Here is a 26,268-nt window from a genome sequence, read left to right on the forward strand (position 1 = left end):
TCAAAAATCATGGCTTTGAGTCCTGCAATCAAGGCACTTCTTCACCACCAGGACAATTGTCCCTTTTATAGGTGCCCTCCTGAAGAATCTTACTAGAGCCTCTTTTATGTCTCTGTTCCTCAGGGTGTAGATGAAGGGGTTCAGCATGGGTGAGACCACCATGTACATCACCGAGGCTACTGCACTTGTGTGGGAGCTCTGGGTAGCCGCAGAGCTAAGGTACACTCCCAGGACCGTACAATAAAATAAGGAGACGACTGAGAGGTGGGATGCACAGGTGGAAAATGCTTTGTATTTGCCCTCAGCTGATGAGATTTTTCGTATGGATGAAATAATCTTAGAGTACGAACAAAGGATCCCTGCAAGGGGTGCACCAGCCAGCAGTACAGCTGAAACATACATCACTGTGTCATTAAGAAAGGTATCAGAGCAAGCAAGTTGGATCATCTGATGGAGTTCACAGAAGAAGTGGGGGATTTCCACCTCTGAACAGAAGGAAAGATGCAACAACATCAAGCTCTGTAATAAGGAATTCAGAACACTAATGATGCAGGACACCAGAGCCAGGACTCCACAGACCCAGGGGTTCATGATGACCGTGTACTGCAGGGGGTGGCAGATGGCCACAAAACGGTCGTAGGCCATCACAGCCAGGAGTAAGTCATCCCAGCCTGCAAAGATTAAGGAAAAGCAGACCTGGCTGATGCATCCTATATAGGTTATAACTTTGCTCTGTGTCTGTATATTCGCTAACATCTTTGGGATGGTGGTGGTTGTGAAACAGATGTCTACAAAGGATAAGTTGGCAAGGAAGAAGTACATGGGGGTGTGGAGTTGAGAGTCAGAACTGACAGCCAGGATGATGAGCAGGTTTCCAAACACAGTGATCAGGTACATGGAGAGGAAAAGCCCAAATATGGGGAGCTGCAATTCTGGTTTGTTTGATAATCCCAGAAGAAGAAATCCTGAAAATTGGGTATCATTGCCATGTCCTGTGTCATGGTTGTAATGACTTGAAATTAGGAAAAAATGATTAATTTTAATACAAACAGACATTAGTAACATGGCAGAAGTGCTATATTTACATGGGAAAATATATTTATATAGGGAAAAATGCAGGCATTAAAGAAATTGGATTAAAGAAATTGGATGAGGTGTGCCCTTTACTGGGACTTCAGGAAGACCTCAACACAAGGTGACATTTGAAGACAGACCTCAGGGAAATCTGCACAGAAGACACAAGTTTATCTGGGGGATGTGTGCCCTGTAGGAAAAGGAGCCAGTGCAAAGACCTGAGGAAAGAACTTGTTTCAGACAGGTCTAAAAATGGAGCTAGTGTGGTCAGGAGACCAGCAAGAGGGAGAGTGATGAGAGGTGATGTCAGGGAATGTTGAACAAGGTGGCACCTGAGACTTCAAGAAGGAAGGGAGTCCATTCATGTGATGTTCCTTGCACTTCATTAATTTTTCTCCTAGAAAAACTGTCAATAAAGAGGGATCCATTCCTTATTTTCAAGTGTTGGTTAACACCCTGGAGGTGTATTTTAAGGGTCCCATATTGGCACACTACAGACTCCTGGGGCCATGTAACTACCAGGATCTTCTCACCTCCAGCTACATATTTAGGAAAGAAATGATATTAGTTAAGCTCTCAACATCAAGCTATCAGTACCCTAAGGAATATAGAAAAGTCCCCAAATTCCAGTTGGTAAGACTCCCATGAACATGTAAATTGGTGCTTCATTTAAATACAACCAGTTTGTCCTGTATTTAGAGAAGTATAAAAATTTTAAAGGAAGAGAAAAAGAAGGGGGAGAAAGGTCTAATAAGCCCAGCTGGTCCCTGAGAGAACATGAAGACGTGAAATATTCCCTGGTTCTGGCTGTCTTCCAATCCTTTGATGCCCAGAATAACTAATAAGGCAGCAAAAACCCATTAGTCTAAAAGAGAAAAGAGTGATATATTTATGTATGAACCTTAATGTATGAACACCCTTAATGTATGTATGAACCTTAATGTATGAACACCCTTAATATATGAACACCCACTAGATATATGAATAAAAGGAAAAATACATTGACTAAAGGAAATACACAAGGTACAAAAAAAGAAGGTATTAATCAAGATTAAATGGTAAAATACTTTCCCAAATGATATTGAATGCAAAATTTTGCGATTAGTGAATGAGTTTTGAATCCTGGATCTACCACACAGTAGCCGTTTGAATTTGGGAAGACAACCAACTCATTCTAAAATTGTAATATTCTCATAAGAATAGTGGCGGTAGTGGTATCCATCCTCCTAAGATGGTCAATAGATTGAGTCCATATATGTAAAAAGTTGAGCAGAGTTCCTTCCTCTTAGTGTATGAATGGTTATTCTCTGTTCAGTTGTGTTTATGTGTGTGTGTGTACATACATGTGGATTTGTGTGTTTGCATGTGCATATATACTTCATCTTAATATAAAAGGCATGTTTACTGTGGACAGGAAAAAAAATGGAATCCACTTCAGTAAAAGAAAAAAAATGGTTTTAGTAGAAGTCCAGTGGTGGCTAATGTGGGAAAAGAGTATCAATGAAGAGTCTATCAGAAGACCAGTATGCAGAGGGAAAAGGTTGTCAGTGTGAGTGCTAAGGTTACATCAGACTCCAGGGATCCCATCTTGACTGCTCCACTGTCCTCCTCATGGGGTCTACCCCATGTCCCTGATCTAATTGTGGATGATTTTGGCTCTTCTTACTTTCCTTGATGGCATTCCTTCCTTTATTATGATGGGCTTTGGGTTTTGATTTTTGTTTGACACAAAATCCAATGGGTCCTCACTCGTCCTGGTTTTCTGTTCCTTGCATGTCATGAAGAAACCTTGTCAGACCATACTCTGTAAAATCTGGCATGTTCTGTGACAATCTACCCCCTTTCTATATATGATTTATCCTTGAAGACCTTGTGTCATACTAGCACTTAGTTCCCTGTTCTCCATTATAACCTATGATCCAAAGGAGCAGGGCGTCCCTTGCTTTGTTTGACTCTTTGTGTTCACAAAAGTGCACATTTGTATAGAAACAAGTTTAAAAGAAATGAGAATTCGTTAAATAGAAAGCTAGGGAAAATAAATCAAGTTAAATATGGTGGATTCAAATAATTGTCTTCAACAAAATGAACAATAATCTAATACTAACATCTTACAAACAAGATATTCAATAGCAACAATCACATCAACATGGGACTCTTGTTCAGGATGAAATGAAATAAAAGCTTGGAGGTAAAAGAATAGGAAAACATTCTTTTTAATATACATCGCAAGAGATAGTAGCTAAAATTGTAGTTTGATCATATGTGACCATGAATGGACTCAATCATGCTTATGGTAAAGATGCAGGAGATCTTCAGTTGAATACAAAAGAGTGTGTTTCACATAATGACAGAAGGTGATTGTTATTTAAAAAAAAAACAGATCTAATTCCAAAATATAAAATGGTAGAAATAGGGACTATTAGATGTGCAATAAGATGACAATATGTATAAAAATCAACTCTTACTACTCAGGATGCAGAAGAATTTCAGTACTTTAAAGCAATGAGGGGAACACGATGTGACCAAATGATAGATCTGACCACACGAAATAGGTAGGCTTTCACTGAATCCCATCAATACATCTATATACAATACAAAGAGTAAGAGGCAAACAGCAAACTTGGTGAAAACATTACCATTCTTTTTTTTTTTTTGAAAGAATGCAACCAAAACACAATAAAGACACCAGATCCCAGTATATGAAAGCAATGTACTTGTGAAAACAATTTGCATATAGGAAGTAAATGAAAAATAAAGCAAAAAATATATTAGCCTCCTCAGTAATAAAATAGTGTCAAAGTGATGCTCTTTGGCATATCCCCTTTTGCATTTAGGTACATTTTCACCCTAGGGAATATCAGTGGGAGAGATGATACTGTAAAATGTATGTCTCAGAAACTGCTGTCACAAGGTAGTATAACCATCCATGGGGCTGGATCTTTCTAATAAATACAAAACAAACTAAATACACCAATACCTGAAAATTTAAAAAAAAATGTTCTTGCTCCCTGCTCACACCTCCGAGCCTAATGCCTTGTTTCTCTACTCCCTTAGCTGCAAAAATCCTTGAATATATTCTAATTTCACTGGAACCACTTTATGCCCTCTAGTACTTGCACAGTCTCATCCAACTGGACTTCCATTCCCACCATATATTGTTTTTTAAAAATTTTTATTTATTTTTTAAAATTTCTTTTCAGTGTTCCAGAATTCATTGTGTATGCACCACACCTAGTGCTCCATGCAATATGTGGCCTCCACAATACCCACAACCAGGCTCACCCAACCTTCCACCCCCTCCCCTCCAAAACCCTCAGTTAGTTCCTCAGAGTCCACAGTCTCTCATGATTTCTACCATGTATTGTTAACCATGATCTTATAATGCTGAGTCCAATGAACACTTCTTTCTAAAATATATTAAATAGGGTGCTTGGGTGGCTCAGTCAATTAAGCATCTACCTTTGGCTCAGGTAACGATCACAGGGTCCTGGGATCTAGTCCCACATCAGGCTCCCTGCTTAAGGGGGACATCTGCTTCTCCCCCACCCACATCCCCTCTGCTCATGCTCTCTATTTCTTGCTCTTTCTCAAATAATTAAATAAAATCTTTAAGCTGAAATAAGAAACATAATAAATAATTTGAAGATCTATATTCTTTTAAAAATTAATAATAATAAAATATACTAAGTTAATTATTTTTAAACTTAATAATCAACCCAGCAAACAAAAATATAGTCTCTTGACTCTGGAATAGGCTGGCTGGGCTCTCAGTTGACCTCAGGTAAAGAGTGTCAGAATCCATTCCCTCCGATCCTTCCCTGAAATACCTGCTGAGCTCTGATACTCACCTGGCTTGGGTCTGCAGGATGAAAGTCTCTTTGTGGAGGTTAAAATTTGTCCCTGGATAGCTGATGATGGAGGCAGAAGCTCTGTTCCCTGACAGGACAGCAGGAAGGAGTGAAGCATGGGTCCCCCAGACAGACATAGAGTACCCCAAAACAAGAACCATATCCTTTCCCACACAAGGATGCACCATGGTAAGGGATTGAAGCAGCAGAGATATTTACAGATCCCTGTCTCTGGTCATTAGGCACTGTTTGCATTGTTACCTCCACCTCTGAGCATATTATTCCCCTGTGGGCCACTGGTCTGGATGGAAAAAAAGTTTCTTCCTGCCAATTCTATGTTCCCAGGAGACCAAATTAGTAGTCAGGTGAAATTTGTTGTTATTACTTCTCCACAATCTTGCTTGCCTTCCAGAGCTCTAACCACTTTGCATCTTATCCCAATTTTTAGTTAATGTTTTTTCCAAATCTAGGACTGAGGAATTTGCTTATCTGGGTCTCATAGACCTCCAAAGTATTGTGTTATGGCAGAGAAGATCTTCTTATATCTCTAGAAAATTTCTATTCCCCTCTTCAACAGGTGAAAGGGGTATGTTAATTTGCCATAAACATATGGATACAGTGCCTTGTCTCCATGATGCTTTTGACTGATCAATCATGTGAATCATACTGATGACACAAATTCAGAACTGCCATTTAGTGCCCAATTTTAAAAAGTTTGTTAATTATAAGATATTTGGATTGCTTTACGTGCCACACACTGAGTTAGGATCTTATTTGAAATTTTTTTTTCATTTTTGCAAAGTCCACTTTGTAAGGTCTGTACTATAATTAACCTTAATCTACACTTGAAAAGTGGGGTTCAGAAGTGTCAAATGAGCTACCCAGAGTTAAGAGTTGAGGGAGGAATGAGCTTTGACTGGAACTCCACCAAGATATCTCTAGTTCTCACACTCTAGGTCAGTGGTTCTCAACCAGGGACAATTTTGCCTCCAGAGAACCCTTGACAAGATATGGAGAAATCTTGTCATAACTAGTCATAACTAGGGAGGTGCTACTGGCACCTAGAGGCTTGAGTACAGTGTTGCTGCCCCATATCCCACAATGCACAGGATGACCCCCACCACAATGAATTATCTACTTCAAATGTCAACACAGGACGAATACCCAACTTTTGTAGCAACATGGACAGGACTGGAAGAGATTATGCTGAGTGAAATAAGTCAAACAGAGAAAGTCAAGTATCATATGGTTTCACTTATTGGTGGAACATAACAAATAATATAGAGGACAAGGGTAGATGGAGAGGAGAAGGGAGTTGAGGGAAATTGGAAGGGGAGGTGAACCATGAGAGACTATGGACTCTGAAAAACAACCTGAGGGTTTTGAAGGGGCGGGGTGGGAGGGTGGGGGAACCAGGTGGTGGGTATTAGGGAGGGCACAGATTGCATGGAGCACTGGGTGTGGTGAAAAAACAATGAATACTGTTACGCTGAAAATAAATAAAAAATTGAAAAAAAATGTCAACAGTGGAGAGGATGAGAAACACTATTTTAGACCAGAACTTCTCCAACATTAACATGTGTTTGATTCACTTGAGGATCCTGTTCAATATCAGATTCTGATTTGGCAGAATGTGGGTGAGGCCCAGAGATCCTGTAATTGCAACTGTTTCCCAATTGCTACTGATGCTACCAGTCCTTGTCTGTAAACCAGTCTTTGAGTACTAGGGCTGTGGTTCAGTGTTTGAGTCAGGGATAGTTATTTTTATATCTTCTCTACCAAGAATCCACATGCTCACCTCAGGTCTGACCTTAGGTGGTCACCTGATGGACTCAGTAGGTGACCTTGTGCATGCTCAAGTTTATGTGCATTTCTTCTGTATTTCCCTCCTGAACCATGCTGCCTCAGGGGAGAGATGATTCCAGATGGACGACATGCATAAACCAAGGTATAGGGAAAATGTATGGGGCTTCCATGCCTTCTCCAGGTATACCATTCTACCATTCTCCATATGTTCACTAACCTGAGTGTTCTCTGAATCATTCTTTTGGGTTTCATGGAAGCTTCCTCATATAGACATGATTGATTAAATCATTGGTGATGAGACTCCATCTCCAGCCCCTCTCCCATCCCAGGAAGTCAGGGAATGGGAACTGAAGTTCTGGTTCTCTAATCACATGGTTGGTCCTCCTGGAAAGCTGCCCCTCTCCGTAGTTACTTTCCTAAAGTCACTTCATTAACCTACTGAAAGACATCTTTATGGCTCTCATCACTTAGGAAATTCAAAGTTTTAGAAGCTCTATGCTGGAAATGGGGATGAAGACCAAATGTATATATTTTTTAGCATAAATTACAATATCACAGTTATACTGGAAGAAGCCTTGATTGGACTTCTGTCACAATGCTTCTTGTATCAAACTCTGGCACAGTGGTTCTCAACCAGACATAGTATACCTTTGGGGATATTTGGGTCATGTCTGAAAGGATGCAACTAAACATTTATAATCTCCAAGACAAATATTTATCCAGCTCCAAATATCAACATTGAGAAGGTGAGAAATACGATTCTAGAGGAGCACTTCTCTACCTTCATTATGCATACAAATCATCTAAGTTTGTAGCTAAAACACAAATTCTGACTCACCAAGTCTCCTGTGGGCCTAGGGACTCAGCATTTCTAACAAGTTATCAGTGTTGACACATAGAACCAAGTCCGTGGGGCACAGTTTGAGAGCAAGGCTGTGTTCCTGTGTTAGATGATGGGTACATAGTTTTAGGTCTTCTCCACAAGGGATCTTCTGTGTTTGTAATTTTGAAAGAAAAGGCTTTCACATAAGTCTATAGGGTTTGATATATTCTGTATTCAATTCTTTTATATAAAGGCTCTTAAGTGACATCAAAAATTTATAAATTTGAAGAAGACTTTATAGTAGGCAGAATATGGGCTTCCAAAAGATGTCCACATCTTAATCCAAAGAGTGTTTGAAAATGTTTTTTTCTCTTGCAAGGAGAATTCAGCCAGAAGATGGATAAAGGCTACTAATCACTGATTTCAGTATAAAAACATTAACCTGGATTATCCAGATATACTAGTGTAATCACAATGGCACTCTAAATGTGGAAGAAGGAGGACAAAGAATTGGAATCAGAGTGACATTTTAAGACTTTGGGCCATGGGCTTTGAAGGTGGAAGAAGGGCCACCAAACAAGAAAGGAAGATAAGAGTTTATGCTGAGTGAAATAAGTCAAGCAGAGAGAGTCAATCATCATATGGTTTCACTTATTTGTGGAGCATAACAAATAACATGGAGGATAAGGGGAGATGGAGAGGAGAAGGGAGTTGAGGGAAATTGGAAGAGGAGATGAACCATGAGAGACTATGGACTCTGAAAAACAATCTGAGGGTTTTGAAGGGGCGGGGCGTGGGAGGTTGGGGGAGCCAGGTGGTGGGTATTATGGAGGGCACAGATTGCATGGAGCACTGGGTGTGGTGCACAAACAATGAATTCTGTTATGCTGAAAAGAAATTTTTTAAAAAAGGCAGATAGCCACTGAAAAGTGAAATAAGAAAGAGAGTGAAGTTGCTGTGGCTGATATCAAAGAGGTATCTAGGATTTTGATGGAAATGTTGAAAAACAAAAATAAAACTGGCGGCATCATGTTACCTGATTTCAAGCTCTACTACAAAGCTGTGATCACCAAGACAGCATGGTACTGACATAAAAACAGACACATAGACCAGTGGAATAGAGTAGAGAGCCCAGATATGGACCCTCAACTCTATGGTCAAATAATTTTCGACAAAGCAGGAAAAAAAATCCAGTGGAAAAAAGACAGTCTCTTCAATAAATGGTGCTGGGAAAACTGGACAGCTATATGTAGAAGCTATATGTAGAAGAATGAAACTCGACCATTCTCTTACACCGTACACAAAGATAAACTTGAAATGGATAAAACACCTCAATGTGAGACAGGAATCCATCAGAATCCTAGAGGAGAACATAGGAAGTAACCTCTTCTATATCAGCCACAGGAACTTCTTTCAAGATATGTCTCCAAAGGCGAAGGAAACAAAAGCGAAAATGAACGTTTGGGACTTCATCAAGATCAAAAGCTTCTGAACAGCAAAGGAAACAGTCAACAAAACAAAGAGGCAACCCACGGAATGGGAGAAGATATTTGCAAATGACAGTACAGACAAAAGGTTGATATCCAGGATCTATAAAGAACTCCTCAAACTCAACACACACAAAAAAGATAATCATATCAAAAAATGGGCAGAAGATATGAACAGACACTTCTCCAATGAAGACATACAAATGGCTACCAGACACATGAAAAAATGTTCATCATCACTAGCCATCAGGGAGATTCAAATTAAAACCACATTGAGATACCACCTTACACCAGTTAGAATGACCAAAATTAGGAAGACAGGAAAGAACGTGTGTTGGAGAGGATGTGGAGAAAGGGGAACCCTCTTCCACTGTTGGTGGGAACGCAAGTTGGTGCAGCCACTTTGGAGAACAGTGTGGAGATTCCTCAGGAAATTAAAAATAGAGCTTCCCTATGACCCTGCAATTGCCCTACTGGGTCTTTATCCCAAAGATACAGATGGAGTGAAAAGAAGGGCCATCTGTACCCCAATGTTTATAGCAGCAATGTCCACAGTCGCCAAACTGTGGAAAGAACCAAGATGCCCTTCAATGGACGAATGGATAAGGAAGATGTGGTCCATATACACTATGGAGTATTATGCCTCCATCAGAAAGGACGAATACCCAACTTTTATAGCAACATGGACGGGACTGGAAGAGATTATGCTGAGTGAAGTTAATCAAGCAGAGAGAGTCAAGTATCATATGGTTTAACTTATTGGTGGAGCATAAGAACATGGAGGACATGGGGAGATGGAGAGGAGAAGGGAGTTGAGGGAAATTGGAAGGGGAGGTGAACCATGAGAGACTATGGCCTCTGAAAAACAACCTGAGGGTTTTGAAGGGGCAGGGGGTCGGAGGTTGGGGGAGCCAGGTGTTGGGTATTAAGGAGGGCAGGTAGGGGCGCCTGGGTGGCTCAGTGGGTTAAGGCCTCTGCCTTCGGCTCAGGTCATGATCCCAGGGTCCTGGGATCGAGCCCCGCATCGGGCATTCTCTGCTCAGTGGGGAGCCTGCTTACCCCCCCTTCTCTGCCTGCCTCTCTGCCTACTTGTTATCTCTCTCTCTGTCAAATAAATAAATAAACTCCTTAAAAAATTTTTTTAAAAAAAGGAGGGCAGGTATTGCATGGAGCACTGGGTTTGGTGCAAAAAAATGAATCTGTTATGTTGAAAAGAAATTAAAAAAAAATCTTTGGGAAAAAAAAGAAAGCTCCCCCCCCAAAAAAAGATATGGTGTAGTGTTCAATGATTCATTAGGTACTCATCCCCCACCCAACTCCCTTTCCGTAACCCTCAGTTTGTTTCCCTGAGCCAAGAGTCTTATATGGTTTGTCTCTTTCCCTCTGATTTCTTCCCAGTTTTCCCTCCCTTTCCCTGTGATTCTCCACACTTTAAAAGACAAAAATACAGCACCCTTTCTTGATTAAAACTCTTCAAAGTATAGACATAGAGGCAACACACCTCAATATTATCAAAGCCTTCTATGAAAAGCCTACAGTGAATATCATTCTCAATGGGGAGAAACAGAGCTTTTCCCTTAAGGTCAGGAACATGACAGGGATTCCACTCTCACCATTATTGTTCAACAAAGTACTAGAAGTCCTAGCCTCAGCAACCAGACAACAAAAGGAAATAAAAGGTATTCAAATTGGCAAAGAAGAAGTCAAACTCTCTCTCTCTTTACAGATGATGTGATACTTGTTGTGGAAATCCCAAAAGACTGCACCCCCAAGTTATTGTAACTCATACAGCAATTCAGGAATGTGGCATGATACAAAATCAATGCACAGAAATCAGCTGGATTTCTATACACTAATAACGTAACTGAAGAAAGGGAAATTAAGGAATCAATTTCATTTATAATGGAATTGTGAACTGTGAACTCAATGATCCAATTTGTCTATTCTGACACCTTTCAGAATAACATGGTGATGTATTTTGCAGCTGTACTGCTGGTTGGCAGTTCCCTCCCTGAGGACTTTACTCTTATTCTAAGATATTTTACTTTACTCTTTACTCTTACTCTAAGGTAGTTTCTTCCATGCTTATAATCTCATCAGCTCAGGGCAAGTATAAAGCATTTTCCACCTGTGCATCTCACATCTCAGTTGTCTCCTTATTTTATTGTACCAACCTAGGTGTGTATTTTAGCTCTGCTGCTCCCTGAGCTCCCACGCAGGTGCAAAAATCTCAATGATGTAATTGGAGGTCATGCCCATGCTGAACCCCTTCATCTACAGCCTGAGGAACAGAGACAAGAAAGCGCTGAAGAAGATCAATGGCATTCTAGTGATGTAATGGCCCATCGTTCTGTGGCCAAAGAAGTGCCCATGATTGCAGGGCTCACAGTCTCAGAGCCAGTAATGGCTGTTCTTCTATCAGACTGAGGAAGTAAAGTCTGCTCCTTCTATTCATTTCCTAGCATTTTCATTTGTTTGAAATCAACTTCTCCATACATTTAAGTAACACATTTTTAATCTTCTGCTCTCTCTGATAAACTTCAATAACAAAGTAATTATGAATTCTTTCCCCAATTATCAGTAAAAATGCCTAGAATGGGAAGAAGCAGATTTTCATCATATCTCTCAGTTCTGGTTGCTTTTATAATTTTATTTCTTTGCTAGGACTGAAAATAGCCATTTTGAAAACACATGTCTTCATATAATGCCTTTATAGTTGAATGAGTTTGTCCGGTGGGGAGTTGTTCTGATCTATTCTGCACTACTTATCAGTCTCTATATTGTATTTCTAAAGGTCATCTATGATGTTGTGTAGAGCTGTAGTTCCCTTCTTTCTTCAACTAATACATGATATTTATTTCATTTATATATGTAGGTTAATATTACAGTTTATGAAAAAATAATTTACCAAATGTAAATTGCCTTAATTGAATTTAGCTGTTTCTATATCCATATGTGACACTTTCTCTTCTTCCCAGTTATAAGACATTTCTCCCATCCCTGTTAGGTGTGACTCAGCTACATGTGCTCCTGATGTGACATAAATCATACACCATTAGAATTTAAATTCTAACTAAATTATTGGAGCATAATTACATACAGTAAGCTGCACATATGTTACACGTACAATTTTCTGCATTAAAGTCATCGCACTTGAACTAAGCATGCATACTGCATGGATCCATATGTAGAAACCAGAGAAGATAGAAAGGAAGTTGAAGTTTACCTGCATTTTTATGGTATTGTTAAAAATGTAATTTACCTGGACATCCATTTCTGTATTTCTTTTTTTTAATGTCCTGTTAGCCAACGTATAGTACATCATTAGTTTTTTTTAATTAAATTTTTTATTTATTTTCAGCATAACACTATTCATTGTTTTTTCACCACACCCAGTGCTCTATGCAATCTGTGCCCTCCCCAATACCCACCACCTGGTTCCCCCACCCTCCCACCCCCCGCCCCTTCAAAGCCCTCAGGTTGTTTTTCAGATTCCATAGTCTCTCATGGTTCACCTCCCCTTCCAATTTCCCTCAACTCCCTTCTCCTCTCCATCTACCCTTGTCCTATATATTATTTGTTATGCTCCATAAATAAGTGATTAGTTTTTGATGTCGTGTTCATTAGTTGTGTATAATACTCAGTGTTCATCACAATATGTGCCCTCCTTCATGTCCATCACTGGTTACCCCATCCACCCACACTCCTCCCTTCTGTAACCCTCAATTTGTTTCCCAGAATCCAGAGACTGTTATGGTTTATTTCCCTCTCTGATTTCTCATTCATTTTTCCCTCCCTTCTGTGATCTGTTTCCTTATTTCTGAAGGTAATGTGGAGCTTGAAATGAATTTTGTGAGGAATAAATAAAATGTTGGATACACTTCGTCAAGTCCAGGGAAAATATCTGAGAGTAAGGAGTATGTGTATATACATGAGTGTGGATGCCTGAGAACATCTTTCTTTCAAATAAACATGCTCGCACACATACACACTTGTTCATAGTCTCTTCTATTATATTGAAAGAAACCTTGAAATTTGCAGAATATTGAAACGAAAAGGAATGCTGGCACGAACATGAAATGGAAAGAATGTAGACATTTTGACACAAAGATTAAAGGTAGAGTGAGTGACGACTTAATGTAAAAGAAATTTTAGGGTGAGGCAGCTAGATGGTGCAGTCAGTCAAGTGCAAGACTAGGTTTCTGCTCAGGTCAAGATCTCAGGATCTTGGGATCTAGACTCACATCAGTGTCCAAGTTCAGTGAAGAGTCTGTACACACTCTCTCTTCCTCTATCCCTCATCCTCCATCTACCCCCCTCAAATTAATGAATAAATCTTAAAAAAATTAAGGGCAACTTAATTTAATTTCATTTTTTAAATTATGTTCAGTTAGCTACTGTATATAGTACACCATCAGTTTTTGATGTACCATTCAATGATTTATTAATTTCACATAACTTAAATTTTAATCATGAATTACTTTTACCTTAATGCTTCAAAGGTTTCAAAATAAGAACCATATTTATATCTATGCAGTGGGAAATTCTCTGTACCATGGAATGGGGCCAAATCTCTCCAAAATTAACTTCAATTTCTCTATTTAATGTGTGAAGTCAATACAAAATACCTTGGCCCAAGGTCAGGTAACTGAATGATTTGGGAGACTCAAACTCAGTTCCTGTGAACAATATCTTCTTGGATAAATATGTGATAGATTCCTTTTACTGTTATAATGAATATCCATGTAAGTGTCTCAAAACCAATAATTCTCTGAAAATTCTAGGGATCAGAAGCATGAAAGGCATCTGATGGCCTAAAATAATGATGTCTGTGGGCCATGATCCTTCTGAATGCTCTGGGGAGAAAATTCCCTTTTCCACTCTAGTGTCTAGTGGCTCCTGCATTGCTTGGCATATGGCCTTTCCTCCATCTGCAAAACCAGCACAACAGTAGTTTCAGGTGTCTCTCCGACTCCATTCTTCTTCCTCACTCTTCCACATTTAGAGGCCCATTTTAATTGTTCTAGTTCAACATGGATAATCCAGGCTTATCTTCTTGTTGTAGAATAATGACTAGTAGCTTTATTCTATCTGCTATCTTAATTATCCCACTAAGTAAGCTAACATTTTCAAATGTTCTTCTGGATGACATCTTTTGGAGGCCCTTCTTGTGCCTACTATAAAATTTTCTTAGTATATATTACTTGATATCTCCCAAGAGCCTTTTTACTTAAAAAATTGAGTGCAGAATTTTTCGCCACCCAAAGAGTGAGTGAAAAACCATTCTTTCAAAAATATGTGCAAGGAAGATTCCCAGTGGAGAAGCCCTGAAACTACCTACATGTGACTCTAACACAGCCCCACAGCCTTGCTCTCAAATTGTGCTCCACAGACCAGGATGTGTAGCATCAACACCACCTGGGAGCTTATTAGAAATGCAAGGTCTTAAGTTCCTGGGTCTCTCAGTTGGTTAGGCAACTGCCTTCAGTTCAGGTGATGATCCTGGAGTCCCAGAATCAATTCCCACATTGGGCTCCCAGCTTGCCAGGGAGTCTGCTTCTCGCTCTGACTCTCTCCCCATCTCATTCTCCCTCTCTATCTCAAATAAATAAAAGCTTTAAAATAAAAAAAAAGATAAAAAAAAAGAAATGCATTGTCTCTAGGGGAGCCTTCATGGGTGTTGGGGAGGCTCAGTCAGTTAAGTGTCCACTCTTGGATTTGGCTCAGGTCATGATCTCAGGGTCCTGAGATTGAGCCCCATGTCAGGCTCCCTGTTCAGCTCAGAGTCTGCTTGACATTCTCTTTCTCCCTCTGACCCTCCCCCAGCTCTCAATAGATAAACAAATAAATAAAATCTTGTTAAAAATGCAGTCTCCAGGCCCACTGCAGACCTGATGAGTCAGAATTTGCATTTTAACTACAAACCTCAGTGATTTGTGTGTAGAATGAAGGTGAGACCAGGTCTAGAATCCTATTTCTCACCTTCTCACTGTCCACAGTGGGGCTGGATAATTACTTTTGCTGGGTGCTGGCATGTGGGTTACAGGTGTTTGGCAGCAGCCTTTCAGACATGGCCAAATATCCCCAGTTAAGAACCACCATACCATTGGATGTTCTTTCCTATTTTATTGAAGATTAGTTGATCTTAGAGTTGAGGGTCATTTCTGGGGTCTCTATTGTGTCTCATTCATCTATGTGTCTGTTTTTTTGTGACAATACCATGCTGTCTTGGTGATCACAATTTTGTAAAATGGTTTGAAGTCAGGCATTGTGATGCCACCACATTTGATTTGTTTTTTTTCAGCAATCCTATGGTAATTCAGAGTCTTTTCTTGGTCTGTACACATTTTAGAATTGTTCCTTCCAGCTCTGTGAAAATGTCGTTGGTATTTTGATAGGGATTGCATTGAAAGTGTAGATTTCTCTGGGCAGCATAGATATTTTAATGATATTTATTCTTCCAATCCATGAGCATGGAATGTTTTTCCATCTCTTTGTGTCTTCCTCGATTTCTTTCATAAGCATTCTGTAGTTTCTAGAGTGATCAGGACGAAATTGAAAGTATAGCTTTCTCTGGGCAGCATAGACATTTTAACAATGTTTATTCTTCCAATCCATGAGTATGTACTGTTTTTCCATCTTTTTGTGTCTTCTTCAATTTCTTTCATGAGAGTTCTGTAGTTCTTTGAGTATAGATCCTTTACCACTTTGGTTAGGTTTTTTCCAAGGTATCCTATGGTTTTTGTTGCTACTGTAAAAGGAATCAATTCTCCAATTTCCCTTTCTACAGTTTCGTTGTTAGTGTAAAAGAAAGCAACTGATTTCTGTGCATTGATTTTGTATCCTGCCACACTACTGAATTGCTGTGTGAGTTCTAGTAATTTGGGGGTGGAGTCTTGGGTCTTCCACAAAAAATATCATGTCATTTTTCAGAGTTGGAACAAACAATTTTAAAAGTTGTATGGAACCAGAAAAGACCCTGAATTGCAAAGGAAATCTTGAAAAAGAAAAACAAAGATAGAGGCATCACATTGCCTGATTTCGAACTTTATTACAAAGCTGTGATCACCAAGAGAGCATGTTACTGGCACAAAAACAGACACAAAGACTAATGGATCAAAGTAGAGAGCCCAGATATGGACCCTCAACTCTATGGTCAAATAATATTCGACAAAGCAGGAAAAAATTTACAGTGGAAAAACAGTCTCTTCAATAAATTGTGCTGGGAAAATTGAACAGCTATGTACAGAAGAATGAAACTCAACAATTCTCTTACACCATACACAAAAATAAACTCAAAATGGATGAAAGACCTCAATGTGAGACAGGAATCCATCAAAATCCTAGAGAATAACACAGGCAGTAACCTCTTCGACATCGACCACCACAATTTTTTCAAGACATGTCTCCAAAGGCAAGGAAAACAAAAGTGAAAATGAACTTTTGGTACTTCATCAAGTTAAAAAGCTTCTGCACAGCAAAGGAAACAGTCAACAAAACTAAGAAGCAACCCATGGAATGGGAGAAGATATTTGCAAATGACACTACAGATGAAGGGCTGATATCCAAGATCTATAAAGAACTTCTTAAACTCACCATGCAAAAAACAGGTAATCAAGTGAAAAAATGGGCAGAAGATATGAACAGTCACTTCTCCAATGAAGAGATAGAAATGGCTAGCAGATACATGAAAAAATGTTCATCATCATTACCCATCAGGGAAATTAAAATCAAAATCTCATTGGGATACCACCTTAAACCAGTTAGAATGGCAAAGATTAACAAGACAAGAAACAATAAATGTTGGAGAGGATGTGGAGAAAGGGGAACCCTCTTACACTGTTGGTGGGAATGCAAGTTGGTGCACTTTGGAAAACAGTGTGGAGATTCCTCAAAAAATTAAAAATAGAGCTGCCCTATGACCTGGCAATTGTACTACTGGGTTTTTACCCCAAAGATACTGATGGAGTGAAAAGAAGGGCCATCTCTACCCCAATTTTCATAGCAGTAATGTCCACAACAGCCAAACTGTAGAAAGAGCTGAGATAGCCTTCAACTGACAAATGGACAAAGAAGATGAGGTCCAGGATCAGCCATGTCGCTGCCTCCTCCACTTCCTCCTCCTCACCAGCACTAAACCTGGGACTGGACAAAGCAGAGTTGTGCGTGTTGCAGAAGTGGGGATGGGCTGGGGGTGGGGAGGTTTGTTCCCACTGCCAGAACCGGGATCAGGAATTACCTTCAGATCTATCTGGTGAAATATTGCTGGAAATTAAGGAAGAAAACATACCCTTTGAGATGGAAGAGAAGAAGAGCAGCAATTCTAGAAACAGAAAATCAATCACTTTCTGAAAGGTAGAACCTGTGGAGAAGTGAATCCAAAGTGATGGGAAGATAGATCACGGGGGGAGGGGCTGGCTTCTGGCAAGTGGAAGAGCAATGGAGCACAAAATCAGAACTTTTAAAAGTCTTCTCCACTGAGGGACATCGCTCAATAGACTAAACCAGGGTGAAGCCCACACAGGGACAGCATGGTCTCAGGTCCCACGGGGTCACAGAAGGATTGGGGGTGTCTGAGTATCACAGAGCTCACAAGTATTAGAGCAGGGAAACCAGCTACAGGACGGAGCTGAGGAGTGAGCTCTCAAATAGGGGTTACCTTAAGCTGTGATCTGTGGCACAGTCAGGCCTCTGCTCTTTGAACAGGGACCCTACAAGTGGCAGATCTGGGGAGACCCCCCTGGAACAGCAGCAGGGATATGCTGGGTTTGAGACTCCAGGTGGGGCTGTGTGCCAGAGACAGAGACGCTTGGTCTCAGGCTGGGTGAGCTTGGAGCACGGCCTGAGACCAGGGAGATGGGAGTGATAGAGCACTTTTCTCTGAGGGTGCACTGAGGAGTGGGGCCCTGAGCTCTCGGCTCCTCCGGGCTGGAGATTGGGAGGCTGCCATTTTCATTACTGTCCTCCAGAACTCTACGGAAAGTATTCAGGGAACAAAAGCTCCCAAGAGCTAGTGAGCCGGAAAGGATTACTTAGCCTGGCCTCTGGCAAGGGCCGTGCAATTCCGCCTCAGGCAAAGACCCTTGAGAATCACTACAATTAGCCCCCTCTTGCAGAAGATCAGCAAGAAATCCAGCCAAAACCAAGTTCACTTATGGAGAAGAGTGGAATTCCAGAGGAGGAGAGAGCAAAGCATGAAATTCATAGCTTTATCCCCATGATTCTTTAGTCTTGCAAAGTTAATTAATTATTTTAAATTTTATTTTATTCTTATGCTAAATTTTTTTAACTTTTACTCTTCCCCCTTTTAATATTTTTTAAATAGTTTAGCTTAACAATACCTTTCATTAAAAATTTTTTTGAACATTCATTATTATAATCATATTTTATCCTTCATTGTATCTAACTTTATTTTTTGTATACACATAGGGTTTCTTCTTCTTCTTCTTCTTCTTCTTCTTCTTCTTCTTCTTCTTTTTTATTTTCAGTGTAACAGTATTCATTGTTTTTGCACCACACACAGTGCTCCATGCAATATGTGCCCTCCCTAATACCCACCACCTGGTACCCCCAACCTCCCACCCCCCGCCCCTTCAAAACCCTCTGGTTGTTTTTCAGAGTCCATAGTCTCTCATGGTCCACCTCCCCTTCCAATTTCCCTCAACTCCCTTCTCCTCTCCATCTCCCCATGTCCTCCATGTTATTTGTTATACTCCACAAATAAGTGAAACCATATGATAATTGACTCTCTCTGCTTGAGGGTTTTTTCTTCTAAAAAAATTTGGGATATAACTTCTAATAGATCAAAATATACCCTAAATCTAGCACAGGGCTTTGTTCTAGTCCCCAGCCTGAGCAAATTCTCTCCACTTTCTTTTTCTTTATTCTCCCAACCAACCTATCTTATCAACTCATTTTTAGAAATTTTTAAAAAATATTTTCATCTTTATAGTCATATTCCATCCTTTCATCGTGTTTACTCTTATTTGTGTGTGTGTGTGTGTGTGTGTGTGTGTGTGTGTGTGTATTTTCATTCTTTAAAATATTGGGAAGTAGTTTCTTCTAAGACACCAAAATACTCCCAAAATTAAGTGGGTAACTCTGTTCTATTCTCCAGTCTAATACATGTATTTCCTTTTTTATATTTTTATTTTTTTTCTGCAATTTTTTTTCTGAACTTCTTTTTGCCCCCTATCTTCCCCCCACAATTTGGGGTCTCTTCTGATTTGGTTAAAGCACATTTTCCTGGGGTCTTTTTTACCCTTTTAGTATTTTATTCTCTCCTTCATATATTCTTATCTGGAAAAAATGACAAGGCAGAAAAACTCACCACAAAAAAAAAAAAAGAGTAAGAGGCAGTAACAAAGGCTAGGGACCTAATCAATACAGACATTGATAATATGTTAGATCTAGAGTTCAGAATGATGATTCTAAAGGTGCTAGTCAGGCTCAAAAAAGGCATGGAAGATATTAGGGAAACCTGTCTGGAGAAATAAAAGCCCTTTCTGGAGAAATAAAAGAACTAAAATCTAACCAAGTTGAAATAAAAAAAGCTATACATGAGGTGCAATGAAAAATGGAAGCTCTTACTGCTAGGATAAATGAGGCAGAAAAGAGAATTAGTGATACAGAAGACCAAATGACAGAGAATAAAAAGCTGAGCAAAAGAGAGACAAACATCTAGTGGGCCACAAGGGGAGAATTCGAGAGATAAGTGATACCATAAGACGAAACAACATTAAAATAGTTGGGACTCCAGAAGAAGAAGAAAGAGAGAGGGAGCAGAGGCATATTGGAGAGCATTATTGTAGAGAATTTCCCTAATATGACAAAGGGAACAAGCATCAAAATCCAGGAGGCTCAGAGACCCCTCCTCAAAATCAATAAGAATAGGTCCACACCCCGTCATCTAATAGTAAAACTTACAAGTCTTAGCGACAAAGAGAAAATCCTGAAAGCAGCCTGTGGCAAAAAGTCTGTGACATATAATGGTAAAAATATGAGATTCACAGTAGACTTATCCACAGAGACCTGGCAGGCCAGAAAGAACTGGCATGATATATTCAGAACAATAAGTGAGAAAAACATGCAGACCAGAATACTATATCCAGCTAGGCTATCATTGAAAATAGAAGGAGAGATAAAAAGCTTCCAGGACAAGCAAAAACTAAAACAATTTGTAAACACCAAACCAGCTCTACAGGAAATATTAAAAGGGGTCCTCTAAGCAAAGAGAGACCCTGAAAGTAGTAGATCAGAAAGGAATGGAGACAGGATACAGTAACAGTCACCTTACAGGCAATACAATGGCATTAAATTCATATCTCTCAATAGTTACCCTGAATGTAAATGGGCTAAATGCCCCAATCAAAAGACACAGGGTATCAGAACGGATAAAAACAAAACAAAACAAAACACATCAGCCATCTATGAAAAACCCACCACAAATATCATTCTCAATGGAGAAAAATTGAGAGCTTTTCCGCTAAGGTCAGGAATACGGCAGGGATGCCATTATCATCACTGCTATTCAACATAGTACTGGAAGTCCTGGCCTCAGCAATCAGACAACAGAAAGAAATTAAAGGCATCCAAATTGGCAAAGAAGAAGTCAAACTATCACTCTTTCCAGAAGATATGATACTATATGTGGAAAACCCAAAAGACTCCACTCCAAAACTGCTAGAACTTGTACAGGAATTCAGTAAAGTGTCAGGATATAAAATTAATGCACAGAAATCAGTTGCATTTCTTTACACCAACAACAAGACAGAAGAAAGAGGAATTAGGAGTCAATCCCATTTACGATTGCACCCCAAACCAGAAGATCCCTAGGAATAAACCTAACCAAAGAGGCAAAGAATCCATACTCAGAAAACTATAAAGTACCCATGAAAGAAATTGAGGAAGACACAAAGAAATGGAAAAATATTCCATGCTCATGGATTGGAAGAACAAATATTGTGAAAATGTCTATGTTACCTAAAGCAATCTACACATTTAATGCAATCCCTATCAAAATCCCATCCATTTTTTTCAAAGAAATGGAACAAATAATCCTAAAATTTGTATGGAACCAGAAAAGACCTCGAATAGCCAAAGGAATATTGAAAAAGAAAGCCAAAGTTGGTGACATCACAATTCCAGACTTCAAGCTCTATTACAAAGCTGTCATCATCAAGACAGTATGGTACTGGCATAAAAACAGATACGTAGGTCAATGGAAGGGAATAGAGAGCTAAGGGCCCCAGTCCTCAGTGCACCCTCAGAGAAAAGCACTCAATCTTCCCGTTTCTCTGGCCTCTGGCTTCACTCCGAGCTCACCCAGCTTGTGACCAAGCGTCTCTGTCTCTGGCACAAAGCCCCGCCTGGAGTCTCCAAACCGAGCAGATCTCTGAGCTCTTCCAGGGGGGTCTCCCTGGGTCTTGTGGGGTCCTAGCTCAAAGAGCAGTGGTCTGACTGTGCCATGGATCACAGTTTAAGGTAACCCTGAGTTGAGAGCTCACTCCTCAGCTCTGTCTCTGTAGCTGACTTCCCCACTCTAATACCTGTGAGCTCTGCAACACTCAGCCACCTCTGATCCTTCTGTGACCCCACAGGACCTGAGACCACGCTGTCCCTGCCAGGGCTTCACCCCGGCTAGCCTCTGGAGCAATGTCCCTCAGTGAATCAGACTTTTAAAAGTTCTGTTTTTGTGCTCCATTGCTCCGCTTCTTGGTGGGAGCTAGCCCCTCCCTCTGCAGTCTATCTTCCCATCACTTTGGATTCATTTCTTCGCAGGTCCTCCCTTTCAGAAAGTGGGCAATTTTCTATTTCTAGAATTGCTGCTCTTCTTCTCTTCGATCTCCTGTTGGATTTGCAGGTGTTTGCAATGGTTTTATAAACTATCTAGCTGATCTGCTACCTGATATCATCTCAGCCTGCTACTTCTCTGCCATCTTGATTGTCCCCCCCTGAGAACCCAGTTTTTAACATAACAATCTCCATATATTTTTGTAGAATTGTTATAAAGCAATATACTGAGAAAGAATGGAAAAAGCTTTCAAATCGTGAGTAGCATAGCCACATCATGAGATATTATGCAGACTCTAAATAAAGAATCAGCATTACCCTAGTTGACTGGAGGCAAGTTCATGAGGTATTATTGAATCAAAGGAAGAATGGAAACAGGTAGAAAAAAAGACAGCCCTAAAACTTAAGACAATTTATGATGAGAGTAGGATACTACTTATCCATTTGTATAGTGTATGAATGTGTATGTGTGCATAATCTAGGAAGAGTTTTTAGGTTTTATTATTTTTTTATTTATTTATGTATTATTATGTATGTTTGTCACCATACAGTATGTCATTCATTTTTGATGCAGTGTTCCAAGATTCATTGTTTACACATAACACCCAGTGATCCATGCAATATGCACCCTCCTTAATACCCATCACTGGGCCAACTTATCCCCCAACCCCCTCCCCCCTAATACCCCCAGTTTCTTTCTCAGAGTACACAGTCTCTCATAGTTTGACTCTCCGTCTGATTTCCCCCCCTTCATTTTTCCCTTCCTTCTTGTAATGACCTCCATGCTATTCCTTAAGTTCCTCAAGTTAGTGAAACCATATAATTGACTTTCTCTACTTGACTTATTTCACTCAGGAAGAGAAGTTTTTAAAGACGGTAAGAACTTAAGGAATAAAGATTGTCAGGAGGAATGAAATTAGTCAAGTATACTGTTTTCAAAACAACTGTGTAAAACAAAATTCAATGAGAATCTAAAACTAATGTATGTAAAGACATAAAGTAATAATTCAGTGCTGTCAAGATGGGTCACTAATTCCAGATTAAACATCCAAAGACTTGGAATAAAAGAATATGAGTGAATGATCTTTACAACTGGGAGTAAGCACTAAGTGATCATTTTTTCTTACATAAAGATACATTGATTGAAATATGCTTATGAAGGTAAAGGCAATCTTCAGTCAAATGTAAAGAAGAGATGAAGGTCAAAGATGATGCAACTTTTAGAAATGGATTTCATCATAAAGAGACAAAGGACACATGGGGAATGACAGAGATGCAAAAGCAAATGGGAAGTACAGATAGAGGTTATTTATTAGTACTAAATGTACAAAATATCATTTATTTCATTTTTGTTTATTACAAGGACTGCCAATTAAAAAATATTAGTGACAGCTCAATATTTCAGGATGGATAATATAAAAAAAAGCAATATAAAGAATGCCATATACTGAGTGACAGATCTGAGCCTATACTACTAATAACACAATTCAACACATATATGTCAATACATACACACTAGAACACAATGCAAACAACAGAGTTGGTAAAACAAATAGAAACCCCTCTTCTGATTCCTTGTTTGAAAGAATGCAATCAAAAGCAGGAATAAACCACCCTGACTCCACTGTACAAATGCAACGACATAGTAGAGACAATGTACAGTACAGAAAAAATGAATAACTAATCCACAAATATATTCAGCTCCCCTAGTAATGAAATCATTTCAAAGCAGATCTCCTTCATACAGTTTTCATTGTTAGATAATTTTTTTCACTTGAATACCCAGAGGAACAGGGGATGCTGTGAAAATGTATGTCTCATGAATTACTGTTGCAGGGTCCTACTGCAATAAATAAATTGGTCTAGGTTTTTCTCATCAGTATGGAAACAGAGTCCAATATTCCCATTTTAAAGAAAAAAAAAGAAATGTCCTGACTTCACTGGACATCCCTTCATACCTAATATTCTTATTCTCTTTAATTGCAAAACTCAGTGGTTGTGTTCTATTTTTACTAGAAGTACTTTATGCTTCCCATCCCTTCACTTCATTTTCAGCAATCACCCATATGCTGCTGAGCTCACTATTCACTTCTTTCTTTAACATCATCAATGAATCCATTCATCAGTTCATTAGGTAAGCAATTGAGCATAGATATCTCTAGGTTCTGGGCTAGGCTGGAGGTTGTCAGGTGACCTCAGGCAAATGCAGCAGACTTGGATTTTGTCTGACCCTTGCCTGCAGGACCCGCTGGGCTCTGGGACTTACCTGAATGGCGGCTCTGAAAGAGGGGTCTCTATGTTGCAGTCTGAATTCCTCCTGTGTCGGGTTGATAGTGACTAAACTCTGTCCCCTCACAAGATGGCAGGAAGCAGGCTGGCATCAGTTTTCCAGCCAGGCTTAGGATTCCAGAGACAACAATCTTGTCTCTGGACAAGGGGGCACAGGCAGAGGGACTGCTACACAGGAGATATTTAGAGCTTCCTCTGTCTGTTCATGATGCATGTTTTCTTCCTGCTCCTCCAATCTCTAAGCACATGACTTTCCTATGGGTCACTGGTGTGGACATGAAGGAAAATTTTCCTGGAGATTGTGTTTTCCTCACAGACTAGGTTATAACCAAGTGAATCCAGAGTTAATTACCCCTTGCTCAGGAGCTCTGCTGCTCCCAGAGTTCAACCTTCCATCACCTTATACCAACCCTGACTTCAACTTTTCCACAAACTCTAGGACTGAGCAATGTGTCTGGATTAGATCCCTTTGATCTCCAAAATATTGACTTGTGTTGGACACACAGCCCTGCTATCTATAGAATATCACTGTTTTCCTTTTCAACGAGGAGAACTAAGCTTTTTTGATGTAAACCTTGAGCAAGGGATGCCTGGGTGGCTCAGTCTTTTGGATGTCTCTCTCTAGCTCAGGTCATGATCCCAGGATACTGGGATTGAGTTCCACGTCAGGCTCCTTGCTCAGTGGGGAACCTGCTTCTCCCTCTGCCTGCCACTCCCCCTGCTTGTGCATGCTCTCTCTCTCTCTGACAAATAAATAAATAAATAAAATCTTTAAAAAAACAATCAAACAAACAAAAAACCTTGAGCAAGACATACCTCAGCTTTCTGACACATTTGCCAAATGATTAGGAATTTCATACTTGTAAATTTAGAGCTGTCATTTCGTCCCTTACTGTGAAGCATTTGTTAATTATAAGAAATATATTTATAAGCTTTTTGCACTATTTTAATAATTTTGGAATACAAAAGTAAACGAATTCTTCCCTGTAGCTTCCAGAATGAACCAAGTCTTGCAAACATTTTTTTTAGCCCATTGAGCACCATTTCAGAGTTTTGACCACTTGAATTGTCAGAGCATAAATGTGTTTTAAACACTAATGTAGTCATTTTACATTGGCATTAGGAACTGAATAAAAACACTTATTCAATAACATTTTGCTCAGGAAGCTAACCTTAAGCAATCTCAGGAACTTGTTCTTTCCTATGACAATTGGCCATGTAGAGTCTCCTTCACAAAGAAAGTTTTCAGAGCCCTCTTTACATCTTTGTTCCTCAGGCTGTAGATGAAGGGGTTCAGCATGGGTGTGACCACAGTGTACATCACCGAGGCTACTGCACTTGCGTGGGAGCTCTGGGTAGCTGCAGAACTAAGGTATACTCCTAGGCTTGTACAATAAAATAATGAGACAACAGAAAGGTGAGACGCACAAGTGGAAAATGCTTTATACTTGCCCTGAGCTGACGATATTCCACATATGGAGGAAACAATCTTAGAATAAGAGTAAAGGATCCCAGCAAAAGGACCACCACCCAGCAGGACAGCTGCAAAATACATCACCAAATTATTAAGAAAGGTATCAGAACAGGCAAGTTGGATCATCTGATTGAGTTCACAGAAATAGTGGGGGATTCTTACCTCTGTACAGAAGGATAGCCGCAACACCATTAAGGTTTGTAACAGGGAATGCAGGATACACATGATCCAGGAGATCAGAACCAGCAGTCCACAGAGCTGAGGGTTCATGATGACCATGTAGTGTAGGGGGTGACAGATGGCCACATAGCGATCATAGGCCATCATGGCCAGAAGAAAGATATCCAACACAGCAAAGAGTATGAAAAAATAAATCTGTGTGACACAGCCTGCATAGGTTATGACTTTACTTTCTGTCTGTATATTTGTCAGCATCTTAGGGACAGTGGTGGAAGTGGAAAATATGTCTACAAAGGACAGGTTGGCCAGGAAGAAGTACATGGGGGTGTGGAGGTGGGAGTCAGAGTGGACAGCCAGGATGATGAGCAGGTTTCCACACACGGTGATCAGGTACATGGAGAGGAAAAGCCCAAATATGAGGAGTTGCAGTTCTGGTTCCTCTGAAAGCCCCAGAAGAAGAAACTCTGAAATTCTTGTATCATTGCTGGGTTTCAT

At 39.9% G+C, this 26,268-nt stretch overlaps 1 protein-coding gene across 1 annotated transcript; it reads right to left on the minus strand.

Moving 5' to 3' along the window:
* On the minus strand, nucleotides 1-26,268 carry LOC308351421 (olfactory receptor 7A17-like; the record flags this gene model as incomplete). The annotated part of the gene is made up of 2 exons (XM_080817059.1): nucleotides 1-792; nucleotides 26,065-26,268. 2 exons carry the CDS (start codon nucleotides 26,266-26,268, stop codon nucleotides 1-3), a joined length of 996 nt encoding a protein of 331 aa, XP_080673185.1.

The sequence above is a fragment of the Martes martes genome (genome assembly GCF_963455335.1).
Source record: "Martes martes genome assembly, chromosome: 1".
Lineage (NCBI taxonomy): Eukaryota > Metazoa > Chordata > Mammalia > Carnivora > Mustelidae > Martes > Martes martes.